The 25874-nt window shown below is 56.2% G+C and overlaps 10 protein-coding genes across 10 annotated transcripts; 4 read left to right on the top strand and 6 right to left on the bottom strand.

The window, feature by feature from the left end:
• Window positions 1-236: 236 nt before the first annotated feature.
• B0H18DRAFT_1182490 (nitrogen permease regulator 2-domain-containing protein) lies at window positions 237-2385 on the bottom strand (the record flags this gene model as incomplete). The annotated part of the gene is made up of 9 exons (XM_048035980.1): window positions 237-256; window positions 286-399; window positions 912-993; window positions 1043-1188; window positions 1242-1372; window positions 1431-1528; window positions 1581-1826; window positions 1886-2149; window positions 2296-2385. 9 exons carry the CDS (start codon window positions 2383-2385, stop codon window positions 237-239), a joined length of 1191 nt encoding a protein of 396 aa, XP_047898893.1.
• A 1135-nt stretch (window positions 2386-3520) lies between these two features.
• B0H18DRAFT_496506 (uncharacterized protein) lies at window positions 3521-4497 on the top strand. Its single transcript, XM_048038310.1, has 2 exons — window positions 3521-3669; window positions 3722-4497. Exons 1-2 carry the CDS (start codon window positions 3593-3595, stop codon window positions 4419-4421), a joined length of 777 nt encoding a protein of 258 aa, XP_047898892.1. The 5' UTR covers window positions 3521-3592; the 3' UTR covers window positions 4422-4497.
• Window positions 4498-4730: 233 nt separating this feature from the next.
• Window positions 4731-5938, bottom strand: B0H18DRAFT_979491 (NADP-dependent oxidoreductase domain-containing protein). Its single transcript, XM_048044399.1, has 6 exons — window positions 5747-5938; window positions 5653-5720; window positions 5405-5611; window positions 5273-5356; window positions 5119-5243; window positions 4731-5061 (listed from the first exon to the last, which is right to left on the bottom strand). The coding sequence occupies exons 1-6, from the start codon at window positions 5874-5876 to the stop codon at window positions 4740-4742; spliced, it is 936 nt and encodes a 311-aa protein (XP_047898891.1). The 5' UTR covers window positions 5877-5938; the 3' UTR covers window positions 4731-4739.
• Window positions 5939-6462, bottom strand: B0H18DRAFT_979490 (uncharacterized protein). Its single transcript, XM_048044398.1, has one exon. The coding sequence runs from the start codon at window positions 6343-6345 to the stop codon at window positions 6001-6003; it is 345 nt and encodes a 114-aa protein (XP_047898890.1). The 5' UTR covers window positions 6346-6462; the 3' UTR covers window positions 5939-6000.
• Window positions 6463-8091: 1629 nt separating this feature from the next.
• B0H18DRAFT_1082745 (uncharacterized protein) lies at window positions 8092-12762 on the top strand (the record flags this gene model as incomplete). The annotated part of the gene is made up of 16 exons (XM_048031578.1): window positions 8092-8214; window positions 8265-8442; window positions 8489-8660; window positions 8706-8747; window positions 8777-8820; window positions 9667-9849; window positions 9880-9973; window positions 10739-10795; window positions 11111-11414; window positions 11443-11591; window positions 11626-11748; window positions 11775-11880; window positions 11934-12067; window positions 12125-12293; window positions 12347-12517; window positions 12538-12762. The coding sequence occupies 16 exons, from the start codon at window positions 8092-8094 to the stop codon at window positions 12760-12762; spliced, it is 2274 nt and encodes a 757-aa protein (XP_047898889.1).
• A 918-nt stretch (window positions 12763-13680) lies between these two features.
• Window positions 13681-14734, bottom strand: B0H18DRAFT_496357 (uncharacterized protein). The gene has a single exon (XM_048038309.1). The coding sequence runs from the start codon at window positions 14636-14638 to the stop codon at window positions 13967-13969; it is 672 nt and encodes a 223-aa protein (XP_047898888.1). The 5' UTR covers window positions 14639-14734; the 3' UTR covers window positions 13681-13966.
• Window positions 14735-17805: 3071 nt separating this feature from the next.
• B0H18DRAFT_1182457 (BRCT domain-containing protein) lies at window positions 17806-19464 on the top strand. The gene is made up of 3 exons (XM_048035979.1): window positions 17806-18647; window positions 18699-18911; window positions 18971-19464. The coding sequence occupies exons 1-3, from the start codon at window positions 18000-18002 to the stop codon at window positions 19226-19228; spliced, it is 1119 nt and encodes a 372-aa protein (XP_047898887.1). The 5' UTR covers window positions 17806-17999; the 3' UTR covers window positions 19229-19464.
• A 237-nt stretch (window positions 19465-19701) lies between these two features.
• On the bottom strand, window positions 19702-20875 carry B0H18DRAFT_1114848 (uncharacterized protein; the record flags this gene model as incomplete). Its single annotated transcript, XM_048033171.1, has 7 exons — window positions 19702-19902; window positions 19960-20106; window positions 20186-20243; window positions 20296-20363; window positions 20422-20484; window positions 20549-20612; window positions 20685-20875. The coding sequence occupies 7 exons, from the start codon at window positions 20873-20875 to the stop codon at window positions 19702-19704; spliced, it is 792 nt and encodes a 263-aa protein (XP_047898886.1).
• Window positions 20876-21717: 842 nt separating this feature from the next.
• B0H18DRAFT_496254 (uncharacterized protein) lies at window positions 21718-22518 on the bottom strand. The gene is made up of 6 exons (XM_048038308.1): window positions 22385-22518; window positions 22276-22328; window positions 22213-22227; window positions 22130-22158; window positions 21931-22076; window positions 21718-21882 (listed from the first exon to the last, which is right to left on the bottom strand). The coding sequence occupies exons 1-6, from the start codon at window positions 22407-22409 to the stop codon at window positions 21812-21814; spliced, it is 339 nt and encodes a 112-aa protein (XP_047898885.1). The 5' UTR covers window positions 22410-22518; the 3' UTR covers window positions 21718-21811.
• On the top strand, window positions 22408-25734 carry B0H18DRAFT_1082744 (P-loop containing nucleoside triphosphate hydrolase protein; the record flags this gene model as incomplete). The annotated part of the gene is made up of 16 exons (XM_048031577.1): window positions 22408-22476; window positions 22807-23175; window positions 23211-23408; window positions 23457-23664; window positions 23767-23835; window positions 23888-23992; window positions 24040-24121; window positions 24181-24389; window positions 24460-24535; window positions 24588-24662; window positions 24704-24766; window positions 24820-24921; window positions 24972-25141; window positions 25191-25260; window positions 25337-25570; window positions 25626-25734. 16 exons carry the CDS (start codon window positions 22408-22410, stop codon window positions 25732-25734), a joined length of 2208 nt encoding a protein of 735 aa, XP_047898884.1.
• Window positions 25735-25874: the final 140 nt, after the last annotated feature.

The following is a 25874-nucleotide window of genomic DNA, read 5'->3' as shown; positions in this document are numbered from 1 at the left end:
AACCCGATAAGACAAGCCCTTCGACATAGCATCTGTTGGATGTTTCGAGCTTCGTCAAGAAAGAACACGCCGCGGCAACATAGAGAGGCGAATATCACAGGTCTCAGAGATGGTTTCACGCTTCCTCGGCGAGTCAGTGTGTCAGACGCACATTCAGTCATCTGTACCGGCTTGCGTTTGCCATGAAGGCTCGTCGCGCCATGCGGCAGCGGATATGCAAATCATGTACGCAATCGCTACCTGTAGATTATCGCGACTTGTCCGAAGTCCCCATCCCCTTCCCACCGCCTGCGATCACTAACCACTGCCTCAACACCGGCCAGCCCACCTCGAAACGCACACACAACTCGTCGGTATGATGTTCACCATCCAGCAGGGGCAAGAGCTCCTTCGGATATGCTGGCACCGTGTGCAGCTGAGACTGCGCGTGCACCTGCGACACAGCCGGGGCAGATGGCGAGCGTTCCACGCGCGGGCGCAGCAAACCGGGATGTGTCGGCAGCAGCGACGTCGGGCTGTGTCCACGCTGGTCGCCCGACCCCGACCCCGACGCGGAGGAAGGCTCGCGCGTGAGCGGGCGCGGCGTCTGCGGGACATTGCTCGTGATCAGGCTCGATGGGACGGTATTCGCGAGCCGGGCTGAACAGCTGCTCGAGCGTGGTGGACTTGCGCGGCGCCGTCTCGCGGTTGCGGAGCTGCTCGAGCGAGGACTCCGCTGCGCTCGCGCGGCGGGCGCGATGCGGGACGGGCGTGGTCGGTGCGGACGAGTGTGCTGTCGCTAGCCCGGTTGCCCCGGGGCGACCTCCGTCGTGAGCGACGCTTGTGGTCTTCCTCGGATAGAGTCGGCGCGCACAGTACGTGGTGGGGATGTTTGGACGGTGAAGCTCTTGCCGCGTTTGCGGCCGAAGGACTGGGGTAGGCCGATCCGCTCTGCTGGGGCGTGTCCGTCTCTGGAAGGAGAACAGGCCAGCGATGCACTCGGCGAAGGAAGCCCTGCTCATGCCTTTAGCTTGCGAAGGATGCTCGGGATCAAGTAGCTGACCTTGATGACGCCGAAGCTGGTAAAGCGGCGCACGTCAATGTTGTATGACTGCACGTCGTACTCTTCCATCCACTCGTATACCGTCTTGCCTGGTTTCAGGCGTGAGTAGAGGTGCAGTAATTTTGGCCAGTCCGTTATGCGTTGCCCTGCAGTCCTATTCTGATTAGAGCGTTCGCCTTAGCGGTTCATCCCGACAGACCTGGCTTTGTCGCGTACGGACCACACTCGTCCCTTACATGGGTCTCGTCTGCGAGCCACTGAATTGTGGTGCACAAAGTATACATGTTGGAATATTGGAAGATATCTATCATCATTATTACCTGGTAGTACCTAACATAATTGCTCCGCTCAGTAACTATGCCACGTAAACGACAAAGACTTGACGCACAGTAGATGCGCGATGGCCTGCCGAGTGAGATCGATGTCGCATTCTGCCAGTCGTGCGATGCGGCTAACATGATTGGTCCCGTCGATGTATTGACAGACCTGCTCTTATGTCCTTCCATAATGGCATCCACGACGATCAACACACACTCACCCTCATCATGGTCAAGTCCCAATTCGGTTCAATTCGCTTTCGAATGTCAATCAGAGCCAAAGGAACCGCCCAGTCCTTGACCTGCGGCGGATTTGGATAAAATGGGAAGATCTTCAACTCGATGGAGTTGAACTTGTCCAGGGGTATAGATGTCTCTGAGTACGAGTTCAGGTCCTCGTAGAGCTGTTCCAGAACAGCATAAATTGACGGAGAACTGTCTGGTTCAGAAAGGAAGCGTGATTCCAGCTATGAGGACGCGTTTGTGACCTGCTATCCTCCTTCAGCGACGGGGTGGACAGACGTACCTCGCACGCAGTCAGAACTCGACTGACTTTACGAACAATAGGCTCGTAGCAGCTCAAGTCCGCATTGCGTTCAAAGACGAAGCACAGGTTATACCGAAAGTAGTTGCGGTCGTAGGCACCCTGAAGCTCGACAGGAAAGCCGATGATCCTGTGCCCCCTGGTCGCACAGATTACGAGCCTTCCGCAAAGAGCGCTAGGCGGCATGACATATTTCGAGATGTCATCGAAGTGAAACAGGCAGCGGTTAGACGAGACAGAACGTTTCTGGGGGCTGAGGAGATGGCGAGAGTCGAAGCGCGATACGGACGGGCTGTCCGCGAGGGTTGGCGACGGTGACGCAGGGGTGAGGGACCGAGAGTATTGGTCCCAAGGGCTGTCGTAGGGCCGATTGATATGAGGCCTTCAGGTACTTGGTAGACGACTTTGGGACCCTGGCGGCTGTCGAAGACAGCATAGAAGACAGACTCGATACGAGGGAAGAAGGACCCTGTTGAGGCCATCGTGAGACAGCGCAAGTAGAATGGGCTCTAGCCCGGACAGGGAGAGGGAGGGAGGAGGCGGAGGATGGACGTAGTACTTCGGAGGCAAGACGAGCGCTACCACTCCGGCACCTGTCCGGTCCGGGTGCAAAGATGTCTCATCGGAGGACTCAGACATGATAGTTACAGCCAAGTTCACAGCTGTTTCACAGACGATGGGCCCCACATCAGAAAGGTGCACTCAGGCGGTCGGTCTTGCCAAGTTCCCATCAAGATGGGACCACAAGTATGTAACTTATGCGCCAGGGCACTCGATCACCGCCACGGCCGTATCGGTCCGTCTACCCTCTACCAGTCATTGGCGTGGGATGATGACAGCGATCCCTACAGTATGAAATCAAGACCGCTTCGTATGATCGTCGCGCTGACTTGATTGAAAATCTCGAGCATCTCTTCCTGATCTCTTCTGCCAGTCAGCAACAATTCCCGCTGCTACTGGCTCAACGATGTACATATCGCAAATCCCGGATGAGTCTATAGACCGCGTCGTGCCTCGCCATCCTTATATAATCTGGGGTGGTCTGTACTTCGCCAGAGATCAGCGCAGCAAAACTCCATGGTGGCTACCCGATGGCTGCGATCCACTCTCCCATTATATCGGATTGCCACCGCGACTCACTAGAATGCTCTCGTCTCAGGAACATAGCAGCCGAGTCTAAGGTAACGTCGTTTGAGTCTTGCATCACTGTTGCGGCTTGCTCAGCAGCGGTGTCAGTTGATTGTGAAATCTGCTCCCCTCGGCAACAGCCTCATCATGCAACTTGGCACGGTATACATGTGCGCCAGAGCCCAGGCTGCGTCGCAAATTAGCATCCGTACGCTTAAACAATCATCCAAATGCGATCCATCGTCAGGCATAACGGTCCGAGTTGACCACAACGACAGACAAGGATCTCTGCAGGTCGCTGCAGTGATGTCAAGTCTGTGGCAAGGCCAGGCATCCCAGCGTATAAAAGGAGAGCTATGTCTACCGCATTCCTCAGCTCTCTCTTCTCCTTTTTCTGAGCTCAACGAGTAGGTTGCCGGCAAGTAAGTGTCCAGCGACAGTGACAGTTTGAATATTGCATTTACCTCTCACACCGTCTAGCCTTGCTCTTCTTCTTTGACGACCCACGTTTCTTCCAACGGAAAACTTCGTAACGACCCCAAGTACTGCATACAGAACACCATGCGTTACTCTGCGCTTGCCTCTGCCATCCTACTGGCGGCGACGACAGCTCCCGCACTTGCTCGCCCAGTCACCATGTGAGCCTCTCTCGTTTATAACATTAATCCACGGCTGACCGTGCGGTAACAGTCGCTCGACTGAGGATGCCTCGCTATTCCAGCGGGAGTTTCAAGACGAACTCGTGGAGCGCGGCTACTACTACGACGACCTTGTCGCTCGGAGCCGGGGGAGCCCCCTCCCCCGCCCCCTCCGCCAAACACGCCGGCGGGATCCCCAAAGCCGAAACCGAAGCCTCTGCCTCTGCCGAAGAAGATGCGGGCGGGGAACTGGCATCGGGGCCGGAGCGACTATGAGTGGTCCGCCCGAGAGTACGACTTGGACGGCGAGCTGTTCGAGCGCGGCTACTACGACGACCTTGTCGCTCGGAGCCGTGGGAGTCCCCTCCGCCCCCTCCGCCTCCGCCAAACACGCCGGCGGGATCCCCGAAGCCGAAACCGAACCCTCTGCCGAAGCCGAAGAGATGCGGGCGGGGAACTGGCATCGGGGCCGGAGCGACTATGAGTGGTCCGCCCGAGAGTACGACTTGGACGGCGAGCTGTTCGAGCGCGGCTACTACGACGACCTTGTCGCTCGGAGCCGTGGGAGTCCCCTCCGCCCCCTCCGCCTCCGCCAAACACGCCGGCGGGATCCCCGAAGCCGAAACCGAACCCTCTGCCGAAGCCGAAGAAGATGCGGGCGGGGAACTGGCATCGGGGCCGGAGCGACTATGAGTGGTCCGCCCGAGAGGACGACTTGGACGGCGAGCTGTTCGAGCGCGGCTTGGAGATAGATGAGCTCGACTGAGCGGATGTAGCGCGATGGGCAGCCGTTACGTTGTATTCCTAAACTGTTGTACGCATCGTGACTGCTTGCAATGACGATGTGAACGTAAAGACAAGGTCATGAGTGCTCGAAATTTTGACGACTTGTTAGGTGTTGCTGCTTTTAATCATACAGGCCAACCACCTCGAACTAGAAGGGTATCAGCCAGTTGCTACTGAGTTCACGCATTCGCTGGCGAGTGATGACCTTACTCGCGCGGGGTGCGATGTGTGATATACGCCACTAGACTCCCGGTACAGTGCGCCCTAATAGACGAGGACAGCTGTCAAGAAACTCGCACACAAAACGGGCGAACGGACAGTGAGGCGATGTCATCTATCATTCGACTCGTTGATGATACATGATAGCTAGCGTACAAATCTTCAGCGATACTTCCCTTCCGTAGATCCTTCACGAGTCGAAGAACGTGGCCTATATTGCGCATGAGCGTACTATGAACATCATGACTGCGGACCAAGACACTCACGAAGACACGGTGGTGAACCTTCGAGCCCTCCGTATCGATAGCCTTGATCTCCTCAGGAGTGAGGCCAGGAAGCGCCTCCGCAGCCAGGTACTCCTTGACACGGGACGCTTTCGAACTCGTTCTACGAGCGCACCCGAGTCAGCACGCTTCTCACTCATAATCAAAAAATCACACGAACGTGATGGTGACGACGCCCTTCGCTTTCAACCAGAGCTGCAAGACCTGTCCTTCCGTGACCGTCGTGCCCGCCTCCTTGCTGAGCCGTGCGGCGGCAGACTTGAGCACCGGGTCGACTGGACCACCCTTGAAACGCACCGATGGCGTCAAGCCACCGTATGACTCGGGGTGATGTTGTACTTCTTCATGAACTCGATCACAGGCTGATCGGCCTTGTAGACGTAAGGATGGTACTCGATCTGTGGAGCGCATCACGGGATCGGATTGGGATCAGCGCTAGCACTCACCTGGTTCACCGCCGGGATGACCTTCGCCGTGGGCAGGATCTCCTCGAAATCCTTCACGCGGAAGTTGGAGACACCTATCGACTTCGCCAAGCCCTCCTTTTGGATCTCCTCGAACTGCGCCCAGATCTCAGGGAGAGGCGTTTCGTGGTTGTTCGGGAAGTGGACAAGGAAGAGGTCGACGTATTCCGTCTGCAGCTTCTTCAGAGACTCGACGAGTGTGTCGCGGACCGTCTGGCCAGCGGGATGACGTTAAGCTTGGTCGTGATGTAGAGCGACGAGCGAGGCTTCCCCGAGGAGACGATGCCGGCGCCGAGGACTCCTCGTTGTTGTACATCTGAGCACCATCGAGGTGAACGACGCCGGTCTGGATGGCCTGGCGGACTGTGTCCTCCGCGTCCTTCGCGTATAGCGCAGTGCCAGTGCCGAACCCCAGGCTAGGGATCTTGGTGCCGTCGTTGAGAGTGATGGACATGATGGGACGCGGATTGGAGACGACTGGTCTGGTGGTGAAGCGCCTGAGGAAAGACCTGAGAAAGGACATACTGAGGACGACGTCGACTATATACTATATAGGCCCTCCAGGACGGCATGACGCTCTATCTCGGCCTCGATCGGATTGGATCCTCCGCAGGGGATGGCCCGAGAGAAGGGGCGCACCAGTGACCGCTGCGAATGAGCAAGATGGCGCACTGGGTCTTAGACCATCGCCTCTTCCACTGACACCTTACACAGGCCCTCCTGACTAAGTTTCCCACTCTTGGCGCTGGAATGACTTCACAAGAAGTCGTGGAACTGGCAGTGGTCCCAGGCAGGTGGCACTTATTCTTGTCCTCGGACGTCTTCCGTCGGCGCCACATGTGGGGGTCTGAACCCAGGTTCTGGCGGTATACCAATGCTGCAAGGTTTACAGTAGAAGACCACCATGTGAAGCGCGAGCTCATTGCCCATGTCCAGAATACTATCAGCAGACCAACCAGATCGTGTATGTGTTCAACATCGTCTGAGTTTGCTGCGCGACACACTGGCAGGCGCCCCCGTCACCGGGCGTCTGATCTGACCAAACCTGCCCTAAAGCAGTCCGTCCGCATAAATCAGCCACGTCGGCGTTTTGCCCCTCATCTTTTAACAACTACACAGGCGCTGGTATACCACATGTTGGATCGTCTCCCCCATGACGATTCTCCATCTCTCAGCAGCCTCAGAGCAACCTCCACGGTCCACTCTTTGGCCGGTCCTTCTGGCGGCGATACGCCATGTAGATAGAACGGTCACCTGGTGGTTTCGACAGATCTTGCTGTCTGCTAAGGCTCGATGTATAGTGGTAGTCGCGATGTTTACCTTGTAGAATGAATATATGAAGAGATTGCTCTGCCATCTTGCATGTGTACGAGAATACCGAAATCTGTATGCTTGCGACGGCGAGCACCGTTATGACACTGCCTCAGTGGTACTCGGCGCCACATAACTTTACAAACGGAATCTGTAGTCATCGGGCAACGGGCTCATCAAAGACGGCCCTATTCCACTTACACACATGGACAGCGATGGAGAACATGAGCTGGCGAACTCGTCGGATCTGCCAGTCTGAATATAATGTGCACTTACCTATGTGTCGAAGTGCTCGAACAAGCCGGTTCAGCAGCCTCGGGCAGTGGCGCAGTCCCACTAAACAGCACACACCGTCTTCGAGAATCTCGAGTGTGGCGTTGACGTGACGGTTTGAGTTTGATACCATGGGTTACCATAATGAACCGGACGCAGTCGGTGGACTGAGCATAGCATCAACTTGAAAGTATCCGCCTCTCGGCGACGTGGCTGCGGACAGTCGTTCTAGCGTACTAGGGAGCGTGATTTCGATACTGCTTCTGCAGGCCAGCTTGTGGTCCGTCAGTGCACCGGCGGGGAATATGGTTGATCGATAAAGCCTACGGCCGATCGAGTGGTTGGGTTCTCTTACTCGGAGATTGGTCTGGCCATATGAACCCGGACTAAAGATGCTCGAATTGGTTCAGGAACACTACGTCCTCATCCAACTCTCCAGGGCGAGGACTCCTCATATTTTCTGTTCCACGCAATGACGACCTGAGCCCTTACAGAAACTCATCGATCAGGCAATGTACCGGTGTTTCCGGGCGTAGCAATAGGGGCTGAGCCCCAGAAACTTCAGACAAGGGGCTGTACCAACCTCGTTGCCGGATCACGGAGAAACGCGTGGATCTGCAGACCAGTCCTTGAAGGGAACAACGGACAACCAGAAAAAGGACTCGTTGCGAGCCGAGCCGCTACTTCGGGCGCTCACTACTTTCCTACTTTGGGCGCAGATGTGGACCCACAAAGTCACGTGGGCGCGTTGCACTTGTTACGCGCCTGTGGCTTGGTGGCCTGTGTTCAACTTCTACGCGCGACTGCTCGCTCACTCTTACTCGCACTACTCTGATCTCTCCGCCACAGTAAAGTTCTACTAACTCAAGACACAGAGGTTTTATTGAGCGGCTGGAAGGCGGTCTTCCCGTTGGGGCGTATAGCAGTGAGTGCACGCCGCCACACTTGGCGAGGACGCTTTGATCATGACGCGGATCACGCTGGTCCTAGAATACAACAAAAGCGCCAGCATAGCAACCGTCCTCGTATTTAACCCTCCAGGAACACAGTCAAAGCACATCACATCCCCCCTGTCTGTCACCACCATGTATCTCGATGGCTATTCAGCGTGGATAACTGTCCCTGGACACGAGCTCCGCGAGTTTGACATCGCTGTCGATCAACACAATCGAAGAGTGACGTGTTGGATCCCAAGCGAAGAAGGAGCAGTAAGCGGCGATCATTGTTACGTCCCAACTTGGACTCAATTGTGCTGCAGAAATTCTCTGTTCATTGGCAGGACCACGGCTGGTCCATCCCCACCGCCACCTTCATCAAGCTCGACGGCTACACCGTTCCCGGACACTTCCTTATGGGCACAGGCCATGCTGAGCGTTCGAACATCCGAGTGGGTCTCACCACGGTGAGGCCCTTCATGTTCCAGAGGGTCCCGGAGCGTGAGTAAATCCCACTTCTATTGTACGCATGCCGACCTGTACATAGTCTATATTGGGGCCGTTCCGACGGACACCGACCCTAAGGAGTTGGGTACAATCGTCGTCAAGATTAAGCGTGTGGCCATTGTCGGCAAGCACAGCAAGAATGCACCAATCGTGCCGAGGCCACCACTCGGCGGTCAGCGCTCAGTAGGCGCGGAAGATCCGGTCGGGATAGGGTATGTGGCCTACAATGCAAGCTTATTTGGCTGACCCTATCCTAGCTACGGTGGCGAGGAGATGGGCCACGTTCAGATGCCCACGACGTGGCAGGTCAAGCCATGGGACAAGAAAGACCGGGCACCTATGCGACGTTCATCTTCCGTTACCGGACGCGCAGTACGTCGTCTTCGTAGCATCTCGACCTCGTTTTCCGCTGATGTTCGCGTTCCCGCTACAGATTTCCTCATCGCGCAGGGGATCATGTCGGAGTCAGACAGCATCCATACTAGCCTGCACGCAGGGGAGAGTTCACCATCGCCCGAGCCCGATGACGACTCGCAGGATGTTGAGTCCGTCCCTCCTAGTCCAACCGAATCGTCCCCGCCTCCTACCCCCGCCCTCTCAGCCATTTCCGGACCCTCGTCTCCTAGGCGTGCACCAAGTGTGAGGCCTCCGAGTCGACCAGTGTCCAATCGTGTACGTGTGCTCGTCACGGTCTTGTGCCACTGTTATTGACCCTGCGTTGATCTTGTAGAGCGTGTCCCTTGGAGAGCCGCCTCGGCCGAAGTCTACTTTCCCGCAGGCACCCCCGAAGAATTGGACGTCGACGAGCCCGGTACCCCTTCCTCACCCGATCGTGTCGAGTCATGGCCCCCAAAGCACAGGAAATCGGCCTGGGCGCACCGCCAACTACCGCAACGAGAAGGCGGTCACGTATGACGCTACCGCCACAAGGAGCGTCAGTGCTCCGCAGGCCCAAGTGGAGAGTGCCTTGAACACCTCCGCCACTGCGCACAACGCTGGTGCCGCAAGGACCGCCAGCACCTATTCGTCCGGCGCGGTCAGTTACTACGACCTCAGCAATGCCGGTTCGCAGGATTCCAGTGTCCCCAACTCGTACGATCTCGCACACCGAGTCTTATGACTTCAGCACTATCGAGCCCTTCACCATCGGTGCCGCCGGTCCTTCGACACCAGTGCCGCGGATGTCAACGCTCCGTACTTGTACGACGGGGACCAAAGCGCCACCTACTCCTACGACGCAGATCCGAACGTCTATCTCACGTATCCCAGCACCTCTGGGACGTACGAGAACGATGCTCTGGGTTCGTACCCCTCGAGCGCCGACAATTCCTACGAGTCCGGCGCCGACACCTACGATCATGGCGTGGCTGGCCCCTTCGACCCGTCCAAGGTCACGCATTCGTATGACCCGAGCACTGTTAACATCACCAGCTACTATGGGCAGGCCTCCGCCAACTACTACCCACAGGAGCCAGACACCACCGAAGGACACAAGGACAATCCGCTCGCGAGAGCAGTTCAGGCCGTGAAGAACATGCCGCCTCGTTACGAGGGTCCGCCAGTCTATACCGAGCCTGCTCAGCGTCCCCCAAAAGAGAAACGCCAGTACTCGAAGACACGCCCGGGCCCTGCCATGTACCTTGGCCAGGGACCGCACAAAGAACTGGTGCCGAAGTCTGCTTCTTCCCAGCCCTCGCCTCCGGAGAGTACATATACGAGCTCTCCTTCGAGCTCGAGCGTCAGTAGCTCCCAGGCTCCACTCGCGAGGTCGCGCGAGGGGGTTCAGGCTGATGCTGAAAGGGCCGCGGAGGATGCTGCTCGCGCGGAGAAGGCACGACAAATGGCAGCCAGGCGTTGTACGCCGGCCGTGCCAATTCCGGCTAACCTCCTCTTCGTCGACCCCGAAGGCGCAGTGATCCACCCGCCGCCATACGCTCCAGTAATCTCAACCCCTCGCAAGTCTTCGGGGTCATCCCGTCGCCGTTAAAGAAGTTGTCTCACAGCTTTGCATCAATGTTACTCACCGATCTCGTCGCCGTTATTTGCTCCGTTATTTGCTCGTCGCCGTTATTTGCTCATCGCCGTTATTTGCTCATCGCCGTTATTTTCTCATCACCGTTATTTGCCCATCGCTGTCGTGCATAGTCGTCTGTTACGGTCCGTTGCTCTCGCTTTTCTAGTTGGTTCCGTCGAAGAAAGGATCTTTGTCGTGCTCTGCAATGGGCCTGTCGCTGCATGTATCATGTCACGCTTTGTAAAACCTCACTCTCGTTGTAGTCCTGTTTTCCAGTATTGTTCTCGTTGTACATATTCCCGTCACCGCGCTATCCCTGTTAACTTGTAGCTCGTTAGCACTGTCGTTACTTTTGCTGTCTCGTTATCGGAATGTATGCCACGCTCCTTACTGTATTATCGCCCTCGCAGAATGGATCTTGGTGATATGCTACGTCCTGATTGAGTGTTCTTGAAAGCCATGGTCGAGAAGTCGACTCCAAGACGAGGCGGAGGCGCGGGCGCGGCTGCTTCCGAGTCCGCACACGATCGGATCTACGCGCATGTGGCTTTGAGCAGTGTGCGCCGCAGTGCCAGTGCGCGGCCAGTTGCACTCAGGCTCTCTGACGGCTCGACGACCATTCATGATCCCTCCATCGCAATTGTCTAGCCTACCAACATATGCCTCATCATCAGCATCTCGCCTGAAGACGTTATACTCCGACTTCTCCCGCCAGAAACAATCAAATCCCACGTCTTATGCCTCAAATATCGAGTGGTGGCGGCGAACGCTAGAGGTCATCGTGCTGAAGGGTTGGCTGGCAGAGTCGGACTCCAAGTCCACGCACCCCGACCGACTCGTCCTACGTGCTAGCGGGTCTACGTTAGCGGATAACTTTCGGTATGAGGGTGTTGGAAAGCCTTTGGGTCTGCCTACAGTCGTAGTATGTCATCAACCATCTAGCCCGTATGACGTCGCTCATCATTGATGTGCTAGCGTAGGCCGAGCTCTGCACGAGTAGAACGTACTTTCCTCTTTCCGACTTCCTCAATTCGACGAAATCTATCTATGACCCTGGCTGGCTGCCATACCGCATAGCCTCCTACGTCGTGGGCAAGCCGCTATGGTGGGCGCTGAACAACTTAACGTCGTGAGTTCCGACGATGGTCACTCGGCAACATCAGCTATAGCGAGCAGTGGAAGAGAGTGAAAGGCGACTACGTCTTGCTGAGCTTACTCGAGAGGGCCGCCGATAACGTTCTACTCAGGCAGCGAAGCAAGGGTGCACTGTCTCTGGCCGATTCATTGTACAACGCGGAGAGCTTCCGGAGAGATTTGAGGAACATGCACTGGACGGCGTCGTCTTGTCAGAGCTGGATATCCGTGTTCTGCTGAGGTACCTTGAGCGTGACAAGAAAAGTCTAGTCACGCAAGGAGGGGTGCGTTCAACACTATTCTCGAAGTGGCCAGCGCGACTGACAATACGCTCTAGGTCATCAAGTTCATCGAGCCCGACTTAGCTGAGCAAGCTGAGATCACCGCCGTCGATGCTGGTGTGCTGGAATTGAAGGCCGCGGTAGACAAACTGCAGGCTCAGGTCGATAGCATACAGTCGAAGATCAGCCAGTTGAGTCTTCAGCTTCAAACCTCTCCCTGTTTCTGACGTCGGTGCCTGCGTCTCAGACGGGCAGAGCAGATCACGACAGCACTCCGGCAGAAGAGGAAGGAGATCGCGCTCAGCCACTTACGTGCCCAGAAGCAACTGGAGGCGCTGCTGAAGCAACGGTTGGGCTCACTGGACACGCTGCATTCCACGCTCCTCCGCGTGGAACAATCTGCCGGTGATGTTGAGGTTCGCCACTTCTTGCCATGTAACACGGCACGAAGTTGTTAACGTCTCTGCAGATCATGAAGTCCTACGAGTCGTCTACGGCTACGCTACGCGCTATACTCGCCCACCCCTCTCTCCAGCGCGAGAAGGTCGACGAGACTATGGATGCCATGGCATCCGCCAATGCTGACGCAAAGGAGATCGACGACGCCATCCACATGGGCACGGATATGGCCCAAGCGGACGTCGTATTGACGACGACGAGCTGGAGGACGAGTGGAAGGCGCTCGTCCAGGAACAGGAACGAGAGGGCGCTGAGAAGGCCGAAGCCGAGCAAGCACGAAGGAGGAGGAAGAGGCGCGAGCCAAACAGGAGCGACTCGCCGCAGAGGCGCTGCAAGTGCCATCCGACAAACCAGGGCCGTCGAGCGAAAGCCGAGCATGTCCCGATTCCGGCGGAGAGGGTCGCCGAGGGGCATACGGATCAATGATGGCTGTTCTTGAGTTGCCTGGAGAACGTTCTCATACCGAAGCTGCGCTACACACACACCACAATACTGCATTTCTCGTTCCATTTCACGCTGCACACCAGGACTATTGATCTAGTATGATTACACCGGAGTATCCATACCATAGTTACATGTGCTCGTAACGTAGACTGTCTCATGGTACATCCATACAATCCAACGAGCACCACTGTGGTCCGAAGTCCCTAATACCCCCTTCACCGGCGCTCGACTCTTCCTATCCGCTTCGTACAAGCCGTATATGCTGTAGTGGGGCTCCTGTAATCCACGAACTCCTCCGGGTTCGTATGCGCCAGTGCCATCTGGGTGAGGGAAGGCAGAGGTGGTGGAGAAGGCACACGCGGAGGCTTGTCATCCGCCTCTTCCTCGCCGGCTTGCTTCGTCCGCTGCCTGAACCAGTGTCCGCCGTGCCCGCAACGGGACGAGTAGAAGGCAAGGACGACATACTTGAGAAGTTCGCCAACATGAGATTGCCCAGACGCGCGCTGGCCTCCATGCTCGGACTCAGCACCTGGCTCTGCGGACGAGAGCGGACCTGGCTAGGAGGACGGGACCTACGACGCTCACCGGCCAGCGCGATGGGGCCGTCGGTATGAAAGGCCGTCGGTGGAGAGAACGGCGTCGGGCTAGCCAGTCCAAGAGCAGAGGCAAGAGCCTTTGTGTCGCGCTCCCGCGTAGCTTCGTTCTTGAGAGCAGGGGATAGGGGAGGCAGGACATAGTGCAGATCGTCAACGGATTGTTCTGCGTGCCAAGTGCACCCATGGTGGACGACGCACGCAAAACCGATCCCGGGGCGTAAGGAGCCTTGACACGCGCACGACCCTGTACGGAGCTGGACTTCTTCAGAACTGGCGCAGGAGGAGGAACCACGGCTGTGCTGAGGCGAAGACCATCATAGATATCTGCACCGCTGTAATCCTCGGTTTCTCCCGTCTTGTCCAGCGAGGCGTACTGCAAACTCCGTCTTGACGTGATCGCCGCCGCGTAGAAGCTTTGGAAACGTTACGTTGTAAGAGAGGCGTCCCATCGGCAGTCAGTGGTGAAGCACTCCCGACCGCGATGCCGTAAGTCGACTGAGGAGTCCCTGGATAGATTGACGGAGACGCAATTGACTTGCGTCTCACTGCGCGCGTTGCGTTGTTCATCACCGGTGCGACAACAGGCGGCTTCAGGTAGGCGGTGCCATACGACGCCTTCTCCGACATCTCGACAGGGTAACGGTCCAAGGATGGCCTGATAGTCGCCTGGGTTTGGTTTGCGATCTTCTCCGAAGCAATGACCACATCGCTACCCTGTCCCATGTTCGAAGGAAGGGACCCTTGGAGAGCGAGGGGTGAGAGTAGTGCGTCCAGTTCCACACAGTGCTGCTTGGAGGTTGCCCGGAGAGCCGCTCTTTGCCGCCGAAAAGCGATTCTTCGTCACCGACGACAACTTGATCAGCGAAAGGGTCCTGCAGAATCGGAAGAGATGGCGTAGGGCAGTACCGCTTCTTGGGAATCGTACAAGCTCTCCAGATTATGAACACCAGTAGGAGGAAGAACGTTCCGCCGACGGCCACAAGGACTATGATGACGGTAGAAATGTGCCCTGGCGGCGTAGAAGCGGGCTGACCGGACTGCGCGTCATTTGATACTCCATGTGTAGCGACAGCAGTCAGCGTTGACGTGAGGCCAGCAGCAACTACGGAGGTAGGCAGCGGCGAGAAGCCTGGAGTACGCTCGATACCATTGGCCAAGGGCGTTGCAGACGGGATGACGGGAAGAATACCAGTATGCACCGGGATGATACTGTGCACAGTCAGAGTCGTGAAGCCCGAGCCAGAAACAGCATCCGCCTTCATGTCGGGAATAACCTTCGAGGAAGTCTTCTGGGTAGACTCGGATTTCTTGGACTTTGGGCTACTAGGTTTGAAGGGGTTGGCGGAGATATCCTCGCTATCTGCGTAGTCTTCTTTCATATAGATAGGTAGTGGCGGGTAGGCATACACCATCCTGCCCACTTTGGGCTTGCGGTTGCTTCCAGTAGGTTTCTTGTGTGCCATAAGAGTTAAAGAGTGACAAGAAAGAACGACGACCAGTCACAGGACATAGAGTAGTAAGAGACAGCCTGCTTGCAGCGACCCGCACTGAGGACAGCGCTGTCGAGGACGACGGCGAAGGCGAAGGCAGAGTTGACGGCGAGCGCGGTCGCAGCGGCAGCGAACGTTGAACTGATGCATCACGTGCGCTCTGACGCGTGGTGTAAGCGCTCATCAAGGGGATGGATCCGCGTCGCGGTCGCGTCCGCCACCGCGCGACCACCGCCGCCCCTGCTCTTCGCCGCGGCCGTCCAGCCTTGCTAGACTGTCCACTCGTTGTTGCCGTTCTCGCATCTCTGCCGTCTTACTTGTCCGACTTCTGAGACCCACATCCTGCCGCGGCTGTGGTCAAGTCCTCCGGTTTTCCTTCATTGTGGCACAGTCAGTCGAGCTGGTATCGCTTGATAGGACGGGGTCCTAGACGTATCCGAAGCAAAGTCACAGTTCCTGCCTGCAGTGGTTGCAAGAACTAGACGCGATGGACGCGTCAAACGTGTCCAGGTAGGCACGCTTTGTTTGTTGTATGCGGACTTTTGACCTGAGGCCCGATGATTTCGGCTGAAGCGACGAGACGCAAGCCACACAGATCATCAACGCTGTGCTTCCTCAACCCGCGCAGGAGACTGCAGAGGAAAGGTCTTCGAGTATCCGTCAGGTACAAGGCCACGATGGACCGAACCGACAGGAATTGGCTTCAAGCTCGAGTCAAAATGGCAACAGGACTCAGTATCATTATTTCGGTCTAGCCTCCACGCAGACAGACTCTCAAGTGGATGGTGCTCCTGCTAGCGGAGGCTCGCAGAAAGAAAACGCCCCTACTTCGCGGGACGCCGACAATTCTGCATCTCGCTCTTCTACACGATCTCATTCTCCTGGTCCGAGCAAGCGTGCAGAACAAGAAGTGAGATAACCGATGCGTCTATATGGTGTATTGTTGGACTCATTCACGTCTGTTTTCCCGGCACGTCGTAGGCTCCTGACTCTCGTGCTCCCCTTGATGGTGCGTCGGTCGTCAAGTCGTCGAGGGCGACCTTCAAGTCGTCTATGCCAGCTCCGCATCCTGTACCACAGCACCGTAATCATGCTCAACGGGTGGAAGCAGCACCTGCGCGAGATGCGGACCGACCACGGAGACGAAGATCCCCGTCACCTGCATCCCAAGATTCGTTTGCGGGCCCTCTTCCCCCGGAACAGGCTGAGAAGCTCTTCATGGCAAATACGAGGTTCTTCAATCTCCCCTTATCAGAGCTACAACAGTCAAATGCCGACGACGTTTCCCCGCAAACGCCGTCGTCTGCACGAACGACAAACACATATTCAATGCGTGCCGTCGAAAGAAGAGTCCCCCCTCCCGACCTTCCCCGTCCTCTGAATCATACTGGCGCGGTCCTGGTCGCAGAAACGCCTTCCAATTCCTCGCGTTCTAGCCAAAATGCAGCCAACCACACTCACAGTCAATATATTGCCGAATCGCCGAGCGCTGCTCAACAAATGCAGGGCGGTGACACGCAGCCCGCCGACGAGTCCCAGCCTCACGCGCAGCCGCGAGACTCCTTGTTCGGGTCCTCATTCCAGAGATGGGGCGCATAGGCTCCCGACCCTCGTCTCCCATGGATGACGTTTCAACCGAGCCTTCGTCATCGTATGAGCGCGTTCTCGGAGCGAATATATATGCGCCCAATCAGGAGGCATATGCCGCAACTCAGCCTGCCACCCAGAGGAGTAACTTGGAGGCTACCCAGCCAGTGGATGCTACTCAAGACACGAGACCATCCGTCGGCACCGACCGCCACGATCCCTTCAACTTCATCGACAGACAGTACCCAGTGCTGTCTCCTGGCCCTTCCGTTGCTACTACGAGCACAAGAACCGTGGGCAATCGTTTGGCTGGTCTGATTCCTGCACACCGCATGTACCGGTATGAGTTGCAGAACGCTGGCTCATCCGCAGCGCCCTCCCGCGCTGCCCCCAGCGATAGTTCAGTCCCTGCGCCGCATGCTGCTCGTGTGCATGACACGCAGCCATCCGATACCAACGCGGTGCACGGTAGTGCGGTCACGGACGTCCCACGAAGACTGCCTCCTCCTCAGAGACGTCGGCCGCCTTCCCTGATGCCTCCCCAAGAAGTCGACGTCGTTCCAGACTCAGAGCCTATGGACGCGGACATGGCGCGGTCGGAACCTGGCCCGGCTGATAGTCCCCTATCCGATCGTACGTCGCGATTAAGGCTGGACTCGCCGATGGAGGAGGTTCCTGACTCTGTCGTGACAGACGAAAACGAGGATGAAGACGAGGTCCCGCTCGCATTACAATCTGGCAAAGGGAAGCAGAGAATGCCTATTCAGGCACCGCGCTCTCGTGCTTCCGCGACGAAGAGCCTCGCAAAGCCTGCTCAGCCCCGCTTCGACACCCCTGAAATACGATCGAGCAACACTCCCAGGGTCGCTTCCGCTGACGTGAAAGCACTGAAAAAGAAGGGCCGCGGCCCGCTCACGCGTCCCAGGGATACGAGCGCGGCTCCATCGTCGAAAGCATCGGAAGAGACTACCTCTGAAGCGACAACTCGCGCTGCCCGTTCGAGTGTTCCCAAGAAGAACGGGAAGAATGCCGTCCCTCCAGGTCACGGCCCACAATCGCGTGTGAAAGCACGTTCTATGACACCTGCCGGTGTATTGAAGCGACGCAGGCCCTCGACAGGAGCGTCTTCCGATGATGCTACTGCCGTCAGCAAAGACACAGAGTTGCTTCCAGCAGGTGGGCATGGCGAAGACGATACAGAGCCCGCGGATGACGATTATATGGACGTCGATGAGGAAGTCCCACAATCGACTCGGACGGCGAAGCGGAAACGCGTCAGCTCCGTCGCGCCCAAAGGAGCCGCATCCAAGGGTTCTGCCCGAGGCGGCAAGTCGTCAACCACTCCTGTCGGTCGAACAACGAAGAAAAGGAAGGTGTCTTCCTCCGCACTTGCAGACGACGAAGCATCAGCCACGCGAGTCTACGCACTGTGGAAGCAAGATAATCACTATTACTCGGGGACAGTGCATTCGCTGTTGTCTGGTTCCCCCGCGCGGTACATGATCCACTTCGATGATGGTACCGAGGACGGCGTGAGATTACGAAGATGCGTTTGTGCAAGCTCTTGGAGGGAGACCAGGTTTTGGTGCACCCAAATCAGAAGGCCGTCGTTGTTGATACGTCGCGCTTTGATTCAGACCGTATAGTCGCAGTCGAGATCGATAACGGGGAAGAACTCGACCGGCTTGAGGTCGAGATTCAAGACATCAAGGTCGCGTCTCGGACACTCAATAGCGCCTGGACAGATAGGATGCTTACTGTCGAGGACGTCCGTCCTGTCGTAAGGCCTCATGCGCTGAAGAGCTCCCCTTCGCCCTCAAAGATGACGCTCGGAAGTACTGCATCAGCCAAGAGCGTGCGGCGGCTACTCGGAAAGACGGGTTTCGTGGTGACCATGAGTCCCAGAGTCGGCCATTGGGCAAAAGAGAAGGACAGGATAATGCAGGCCATCAAGGCGGTGGGCGGGATTGTCATCGACAACTGGACAGATATATTCTCCATGGACGGCACTTATAGTCAAGGCAACAAACGTTGGGTCGCCGCGTATAAGGACATCAGTTGTATTGTCCGCAACGACATCCAGCGAGTTTTCCTTCTGTCTGACGATGCAAATGCGAAGCCCAAGTACTTGATCGCTCTGGCTCTGGGTATACCATGCTTGGACACCAACTGGGTTGTGAAGAGCGTGGGCGACGTAAGCGATTTGTCCAAGGCTCATTGCTATCAAATTGACTATGGTTTTCAGGGGAAAGAGAAGGACTGGCAGCAGTATCTGCTGCCGGCGGGCTTCTGCGAATCCCTCGACGCTCGCGTCTCGCAGCTTGTTGACCTCGATTGGGGCAATTCAGATGAACATTTACGCGATATCACCGGGAACCAAGTTGCGTCGAAACTGTTCGCCAACAAGCGCATACTGTGCGTCGCCCCTGACTACGTTCCCATCGCGAAGGCCAAAAAAGTGAGCCACCACCCGCCCTCTCAATGAAGGCCATTGATGACCTGATAATTGTGTTACAGAACTACTCCGACGCTGAGAAGGCCAAGGAAGCAGCCCGCATGGTACCTCGCATCATCCTGACGATGGGAGCCTCCAGTGTCGAGGCTGTGCCAGATGTCAAGTACGCATCCTCAAAAGACCTAACCGAGTATGACTACATTGTCGTGAAAGACCGCGGGGATATCGGTCATGTTGCCTCTGGTTCGAACTGCGTCCACTTCGGATGGGTCAAAGACTGCTTGATGGCCGGACGGCTGCTGCCGCAACCTGTGGACTAATCTTGCAGTTTTGCTTGCTACCATCCCTCCTCTCGTATCACCGTCTTGCATGCTCTTGGAATGCTTCAGCTATCGTCTACTCTAATCTGCATCGCTATCTTGACTGTATCTCATTGTAGTACGTGATTCCCCGACTGACTATGTACCGTGTATATACCTTGTCGCTTGCATACCTTATTGAATGGCCTGGACTTGTAGACGATCATGTACCATACATTCAATGAAATACCGTAGCACCGCGGAACGGCAGTCTGCCTTGCTTGCCGCGACTCATACGACACGAAGGGCGCCAAGGACCTGGTTGTGGTACACTGAAATAGCAACCATAATTAGATGAATTATGCGCTTCAGCATCAATCAAGTTGGCATAGCAGCAGGAAGGAATGCATGAAAACAAGAATAGCACGACTAATGAGTAGCGACTACACTACAGACGAAGTGTCAGTTGGCAGCATGTCAGCAGCAGCCCGTCTTCACACCGAAGTGGACCATTGTGTATTATCTGCATATGCCACTGCATCCACATAACCTGACTGGTTTTCGATCGCGACCTGGGCGACCAGCACGCTGTCGCTGAGACCGAGCAGGTTTGAAGGCGCTCCGAGGCGCTCACCCAATGCTCGGTTTTCAGATGAATACATGGCGAGAAGCTTGACGCCAATCATCTCGACAAACTGCGAAAACGCGATAGTCAGATAAGTCGACCGAGCTGACATCGCTGTGTTACTGACCAGTTCGCCGGCATGGAGGCGAGAGCAGAAGCGGGCGAAGTGCTGATGATGCGAGTTGTCTGCGGCAGGATCGAGTACGAGACGCGCAGTGGAATCCTCCAACCGGAACGTCTGCAGGATAGTAGGCGCATGCTCGTTCTTGTAGAACTTTCCCGGAGGGCCTGGATGGGCTGAGCACCTAGGCTCTCCAGAAGTGATACGGGGGATAAATGTCCCTGAGGCGCACAGGCACGGAGATCGAGTAGTCCAAGCTCAAGAAAAGATGGCCCGTAGAGTCTCCAGACCTGTAGCAATGCGTGAGTGGTCTGTCGAACTTCGATCGCCACAGCAACCTACGTCGGCACTTCAGCATTCTCTTCGGCTGGTTCCTCCTTTTGGGCAATGTCGTCTCTCTTCCCAAACCACTGTGGAACCTAGAGATGAGTTGTTGAACCTATGTCGCGACGGTGGAGTTACGCTTACAGAGGTCCAAAGATGGTCGACATCCGCCACGCCGCCGGGAACGGGCGTTCCGCTACGCCTCTGCTACAGGAGGCGCATCTACGGACTCGTCGTTTTCTGGGATCGGTTGAGCGACGTCTTGCTCCACTGTGATGGATTGTTCAACGGCAGCGCTGTCTCCATTCGCGCCGCTCGAATAGAATGAACTGTTCCTGGGCCACAGTTACAGTCTGTTGTCTGCGAGAAGTCAGACCTGCTGGCCAACACGAGTACGTGGTCCTTACCCATTAAACACCGTTCCCTGCGGCTGCGGGTGGTCTGGATCAGGCTCACCATGCGCATCGATGTCGTCCTCGAAGTCAGACAAATTCTGAGCATCGACAGCGTTGTAGCCCGCTTGGCGGAGGAGCTCCTCTCCCGTGGGTGGCGGAGGCGGAGGTTCCACAACGTCTGGAACTCTTGCGCTGTCCGCCATAGCAGAAGATCCTCCTCGCCTCCGCTATCGGGTGCTTGTGGCTCAACCTGAGCGCGCCTGCCAGAAATACTTTACCCTTCACCGACTGCAGCTTACCCCTCACGGTTGTGAATAAGGACGTGCTCCCGGTGATCAGTCCCGAAGAACTTCGCCCCGGTCCCGCCTTTGAGCCTGACACACGCCCACTGGTGCGCACGGGTCCGGTAGATGGGCTGACGTCCGTCTGCAATGTCGACTGTGTCTTTGCGCTAGCACCGTTCTGCCGCATAACCTTTGCCTTCGTGGAGATAGCACTGCCTGAGGCGTCGGCTGCACCGAGGAGGGGGTCCTCGTATACTTGACTTTGGGCCGGCGAGCACGATGTGCAGGAACAACCGGCAAGGGCTCCGCCGAGGGAGCCGCGGGCGGTGGTTGTTCGGCTTGGCTTGTCAAGAGGATTGGCGTACCGAAGACAGAGGGGCCTGATGCCCATTGATCTGCGTGACCCGATCCACCGGGCGATGAGGCAGAAGACGGATATTGCAGATCTAGGTCGATTGCCTGCTCTGCAGCAGCATCTACAGACGAGTTCTTGTCTTCCGTAGAGAGGAAGGCTGTAGCAAGATCTCATCCGGGGTCGAATCGTCGTCAGGCTCTTGCTACGACTCCGTGACACGGCTGCACGGCTCGCAGATGGAGACCGGTGAGTCGTAGATTTGCGCCTCGAGGAGTGTATTGCGAGTTTTCGCGGCAGAGTTATTTCCGGCATCGAACGTTTGCGTCGCGAGGAGGAGCGAGCGGTTGTATCAAGCTCTTCTCCTGAGGTTAGACTTGCGTCCTCGACGACGTTTGTTGGATGTACCGTCTAGTACCTCTGATGGACGACGCTTCCTCTTCGGTCCGTCGTCGTCGTCGTCGTCGTCGGCAATTATGGACTTCACCTCGTTTTCCGACCATTCAACGATCTAGAGGCTGGTCCGAATAGGCCTCTGTGGTTTCCTGGGCCTTTTTCGGTCTGGCTTTGACGCCTGACCTGAAGGTCAGAAACGGCTACATCACATGCATGCCAGACTTACCACGAGGAGGGCCCTGTGGAAAGAACTCTTCACCCGCCTTAAACATTGAGAGATCTTGCCAATCTCGCCCATCGGTGTTGGCGCGAGTCCAAAAGTTCTGGATGAAGTGTTCTGAGCCACCTCGGAACGAGTCCGGTGGCTCCCAACTGTCATGGTCTAGTCAGCGCAGACTACAATACGCAGCGCAGATTGAACGAACGTGTTGTCTGCTGGGCCATAATTCTTCCACTGTCGGAGTTAATCACTATATGCGGATTATGACAAAGGTGTGGGTAGGCTAACCTTTACATAGTAGCTCTGGAAGACATTTAGTTCATGAGCTCGATGCTACAACTCGGTACTCACCCATGTTTTCCTCCTCTGCTTTCCTATGAGGACTGTGGCACGATGGATCGCCTCTGGCACGGTATCGCTGTAAGACAACCAAACCGGCGACAGGACGTGGGCTACTGACCGACTTCGTACTCCTCGCCCGACATGACCTGGGGTACCCGAGACGAGTCCGCGCGAGACGAAGGACGAACGACACGCACCGACGACGGGGGAGTGAGAAGGGTTGAGAGCCGCGCGAGTTGTTCGCGGTCGCGTTCAGTTCCCAACAGGCGCCGATGTCAGCGCAGGGTCTTTTCCCGATTCGGGAACAGTCAAACTAGGCCACGCGGTCACGCGCCACACACGCGTCGCGTTGGTGGTATCACGGGCGCCGCCACAGCCTGTGTCGTTTCCCGCTCCGCTGAGTCGCAGCTTGCGTCCCTTTGCCTCGGACGGGTCTATCCCCGCCATGCTGCGACGTGTGCCCGTTACCTCAGATGGCAAAGCTGTCGACCGTCTCCAGGAGAGCTCTCGCATCAACAAGCCATTCAAGCCCCCAACTAGCCTTGTCCAGCGCAATCAGCCCGCGCGCAAGCGAAAACGAGCGGACTACAAGGATCAGCAGAGACATTCCGACGAGTCGGGCTCGGAAGGCGACGACGCCCCCAAGAAGAAAAGAAAAAGCTTGATAAGAATGGCTTCCCCGAGCGACCGCGAGATAGCAATGTCGTCCACTATCCTGTGTTCAAGGCCAAGCCTTTCAGCGAAGTTGCTCGCAAATTTTCCATCCCAGAGATGAGAACCAAGGACGGCGCAGTTGTTCTTGTTACGCCATCCAATGCTGCTCTTGGTATCCGTCCGCTCGCAAACATCATCCCACGACCGCTGCACGATCCTATGGAAGACCATGCGATTGTCCTTTATGATCCAACCGTTGATGCAGGGAGACAGACGAGGAACGCAGAGAGCGAGAGAAGGAGGAGGCGAAAGAGAAGGCTGCTCAAGAGGCTCGCGAAAAGACTGCAGGCATGTACAACCCGCATAAGAGCCTGAAGGAGCTCCTCGGCGGCGGCAAGGAGAAGAAGAAACACAACGACAAGGTCGCCGTCGTCATTGATCCCCGTCTGTGCAAGGTCCTACGACCACATCAAGTCGAGGGCGTCAAGGTGAGTCAGGATCCGTATTCCTTTCGACCCGCTATCAACTCGCCAAAGTTCTTGTACAGGTGTACGACCGGCATGGTAGTCGAGAATCAGTACGGATGCATTATGGCTGACGAGATGGGTCTTGGCAAAACCCTTCAATGTATCGCCCTCATGTGGACCTTGCTAAAGCAGTCCCCGCACGCGGGCAAGGGTACCATCGAGAAGTGCATCATCGCGTGCCCGGCCAGTCTCGTGAGGAACTGGGCAAACGAACTTGGTTGGTCGTCCTTAAATCTGCGCTGTTAAGTCCGTCTGACAGCATTCAGCCAAGTGGCTGGGTAAGGACGCCATCTCCCCGCTTGCTATAGACGGAAAGGAGGTAAAGCGGAGATGCTGGAACGGGTCGCGCGATGGGTCGCCGCAGGAGGTAGGAGCGTGTCCCAACCAGGTCAGCTCCTTCCCTGCAGCGTCTCGGCGTCATATACGAAACCCTTTCCCAGTCATGATCGTCTCGTACGAGACTCTACGCACGCTTTCTGTACACCTCGCGAACTGCGTCATCGGGTTGTTGCTGTGCGACGAAGGACACCGGCTGAAAAACTCTGGTAAGCTATCATATTCACTCGAGTATGATCTGCCCTGATGCTCCTAGAGTCCCAAACGTTCCAGGCTCTGTGTGGCCTTAACGTGAAGCGACGTGTCATCCTGTCAGGTACCCCCATTCAGGTTCGTCTGTCCGTATGTCAGATCTGAGCCGATGACTAACTCAGCCACGCTCAGAACGATCTATCAGAGTATTTCTCCCTTCTGAACTTTGCGAACCCGAACTTCTGGGCTCGAAGAACGACTTCAGGAAGAATTTCGAGAATGTAATCATCCGAGGGCGCGATGCCGATGCGAGCGATGCCATGAAGGCAGAGAGTGAGAAGAAGCTAAAAGAACTCGGCGCCCTGGTCTCCAAATTCATCATCCGGCGTACGAACGACCTTCTCTCCAAATATTGTACGTACCTGGAGCTCGTCCCAACCGCATATATCAGGAGGACACTTGCTGACACTGCGTTTCTCACCAGTGCCCGTGAAATACGAGCAAGTCGTGTTCTGTGGCCTCTCAGAGTTCCAACTATCCCTCTATCGACTCTTCATTTCGTCCCCGAAATCCAGGCACTCCTCCGGGGCGTAAATTCGCAGCCACTCAAAGCGATCAACATCTTGAAAAGCTTTGCAACCACCCTGAACTACTGGAACTGCCCAATGATTTGCGTGGCTCCGAGAAGTTGCTCCTGCCGATTTCAACGGCGCAGGTTCAATCGCGAGGAGCAAGGGCAGAGACCAGACCGTGCACTGCGAGTGGGGCGGCAAGTTCGTTGTGTTGGAAAGGTGAGTGTCAGAATGTATGCGTTCTCTCAACGTCTGAACGTGCTATTGGCTAGGTTCTTGCATCGCATCCGCACGGAGACGAATGACAAGATCGTCTTGATCAGCAACTACACCCAGACGCTCGACCTCTTTGAGAAGCTCTTGAGGAGTAAGAAGTGAGCTACTGCGACCCGACTCACCTAGCATGACATGAACACCTCCATAGGTACGGCTATTTCCGCCTCGATGGCACACAGACCATCAACAAGCGCCAGAAGTTGGTCGACCAGTTCAACGACCCCGATGGAAAGGAGTTCGTCTTCTTGCTGAGCAGCAAGGCCGGTGGATGTGGTATCAACTTGATCGGCGCGAACCGACTCATCCTCTTTGACCCTGGTCAGTTCCCTCCTCTGTCTATATGTTGCCCCTGCTGACAATTTTACAGACTGGAACCCTGCTGCCGATCAGCAAGCATTGGCCCGTGTATGGCGTGATGGCCAGAAGAAAGAATGTAAGTCTGCAGGGATTTCCCCCTTTTATCGCGGCTTACACGCAGAGCATCAGGCTTCGTGTACCGCTTCATCTCGACAGGCACCATCGAGGAGAAAATTTCCAACGGCAGGCATCCAAGCAAGCCCTCTCATCGGCAGTGGTGGACGAGAAGGAGGATGCCGAGCGCCATTTCTCCCTCGACTCCCTGCGGAAGCTGTTCCTTTTCAACGAGAAGACAATCTGCGAGACGCATGAGACGTTCAAGTGCAAGCGCTGCAAGGACGGGAGGCAGGTCATCAAGGCACCTGCATTGTTATATGGCGACGCAAGCACGTAAGTGTCGGAATATGTGAATAATCTGAACACGCTGACTGATGTTGCATCGCAGATGGAATCACTTCACCAACACTGAGCTCAAGAACAATCACGATGACCTCTTGCGCGCTGAGGTCGGGCTGCCAGAAGTATCATTTGTGTTCCAGTATATCAGTCACTAGTATTTCTTGGTTCTTTCACGGCCTCTTGCGTCTCAAAGGTTTGCTGTACGGACTTCAACTTGGACGGGTATAGGGATGTTGTATAGTACATAGCTGTTGTAACGAACTGAACAGGTAAACAAATGGAGCATTACTGCCTG

The sequence above is a fragment of the Fomitopsis serialis genome, assembly GCF_022376445.1.
Source record: "Fomitopsis serialis strain Sig1Antser10 chromosome Unknown B0H18scaffold_5, whole genome shotgun sequence".
Lineage (NCBI taxonomy): Eukaryota > Fungi > Basidiomycota > Agaricomycetes > Polyporales > Fomitopsidaceae > Fomitopsis > Fomitopsis serialis.
This window is presented reverse-complemented; position numbering and strand designations above follow the sequence as displayed.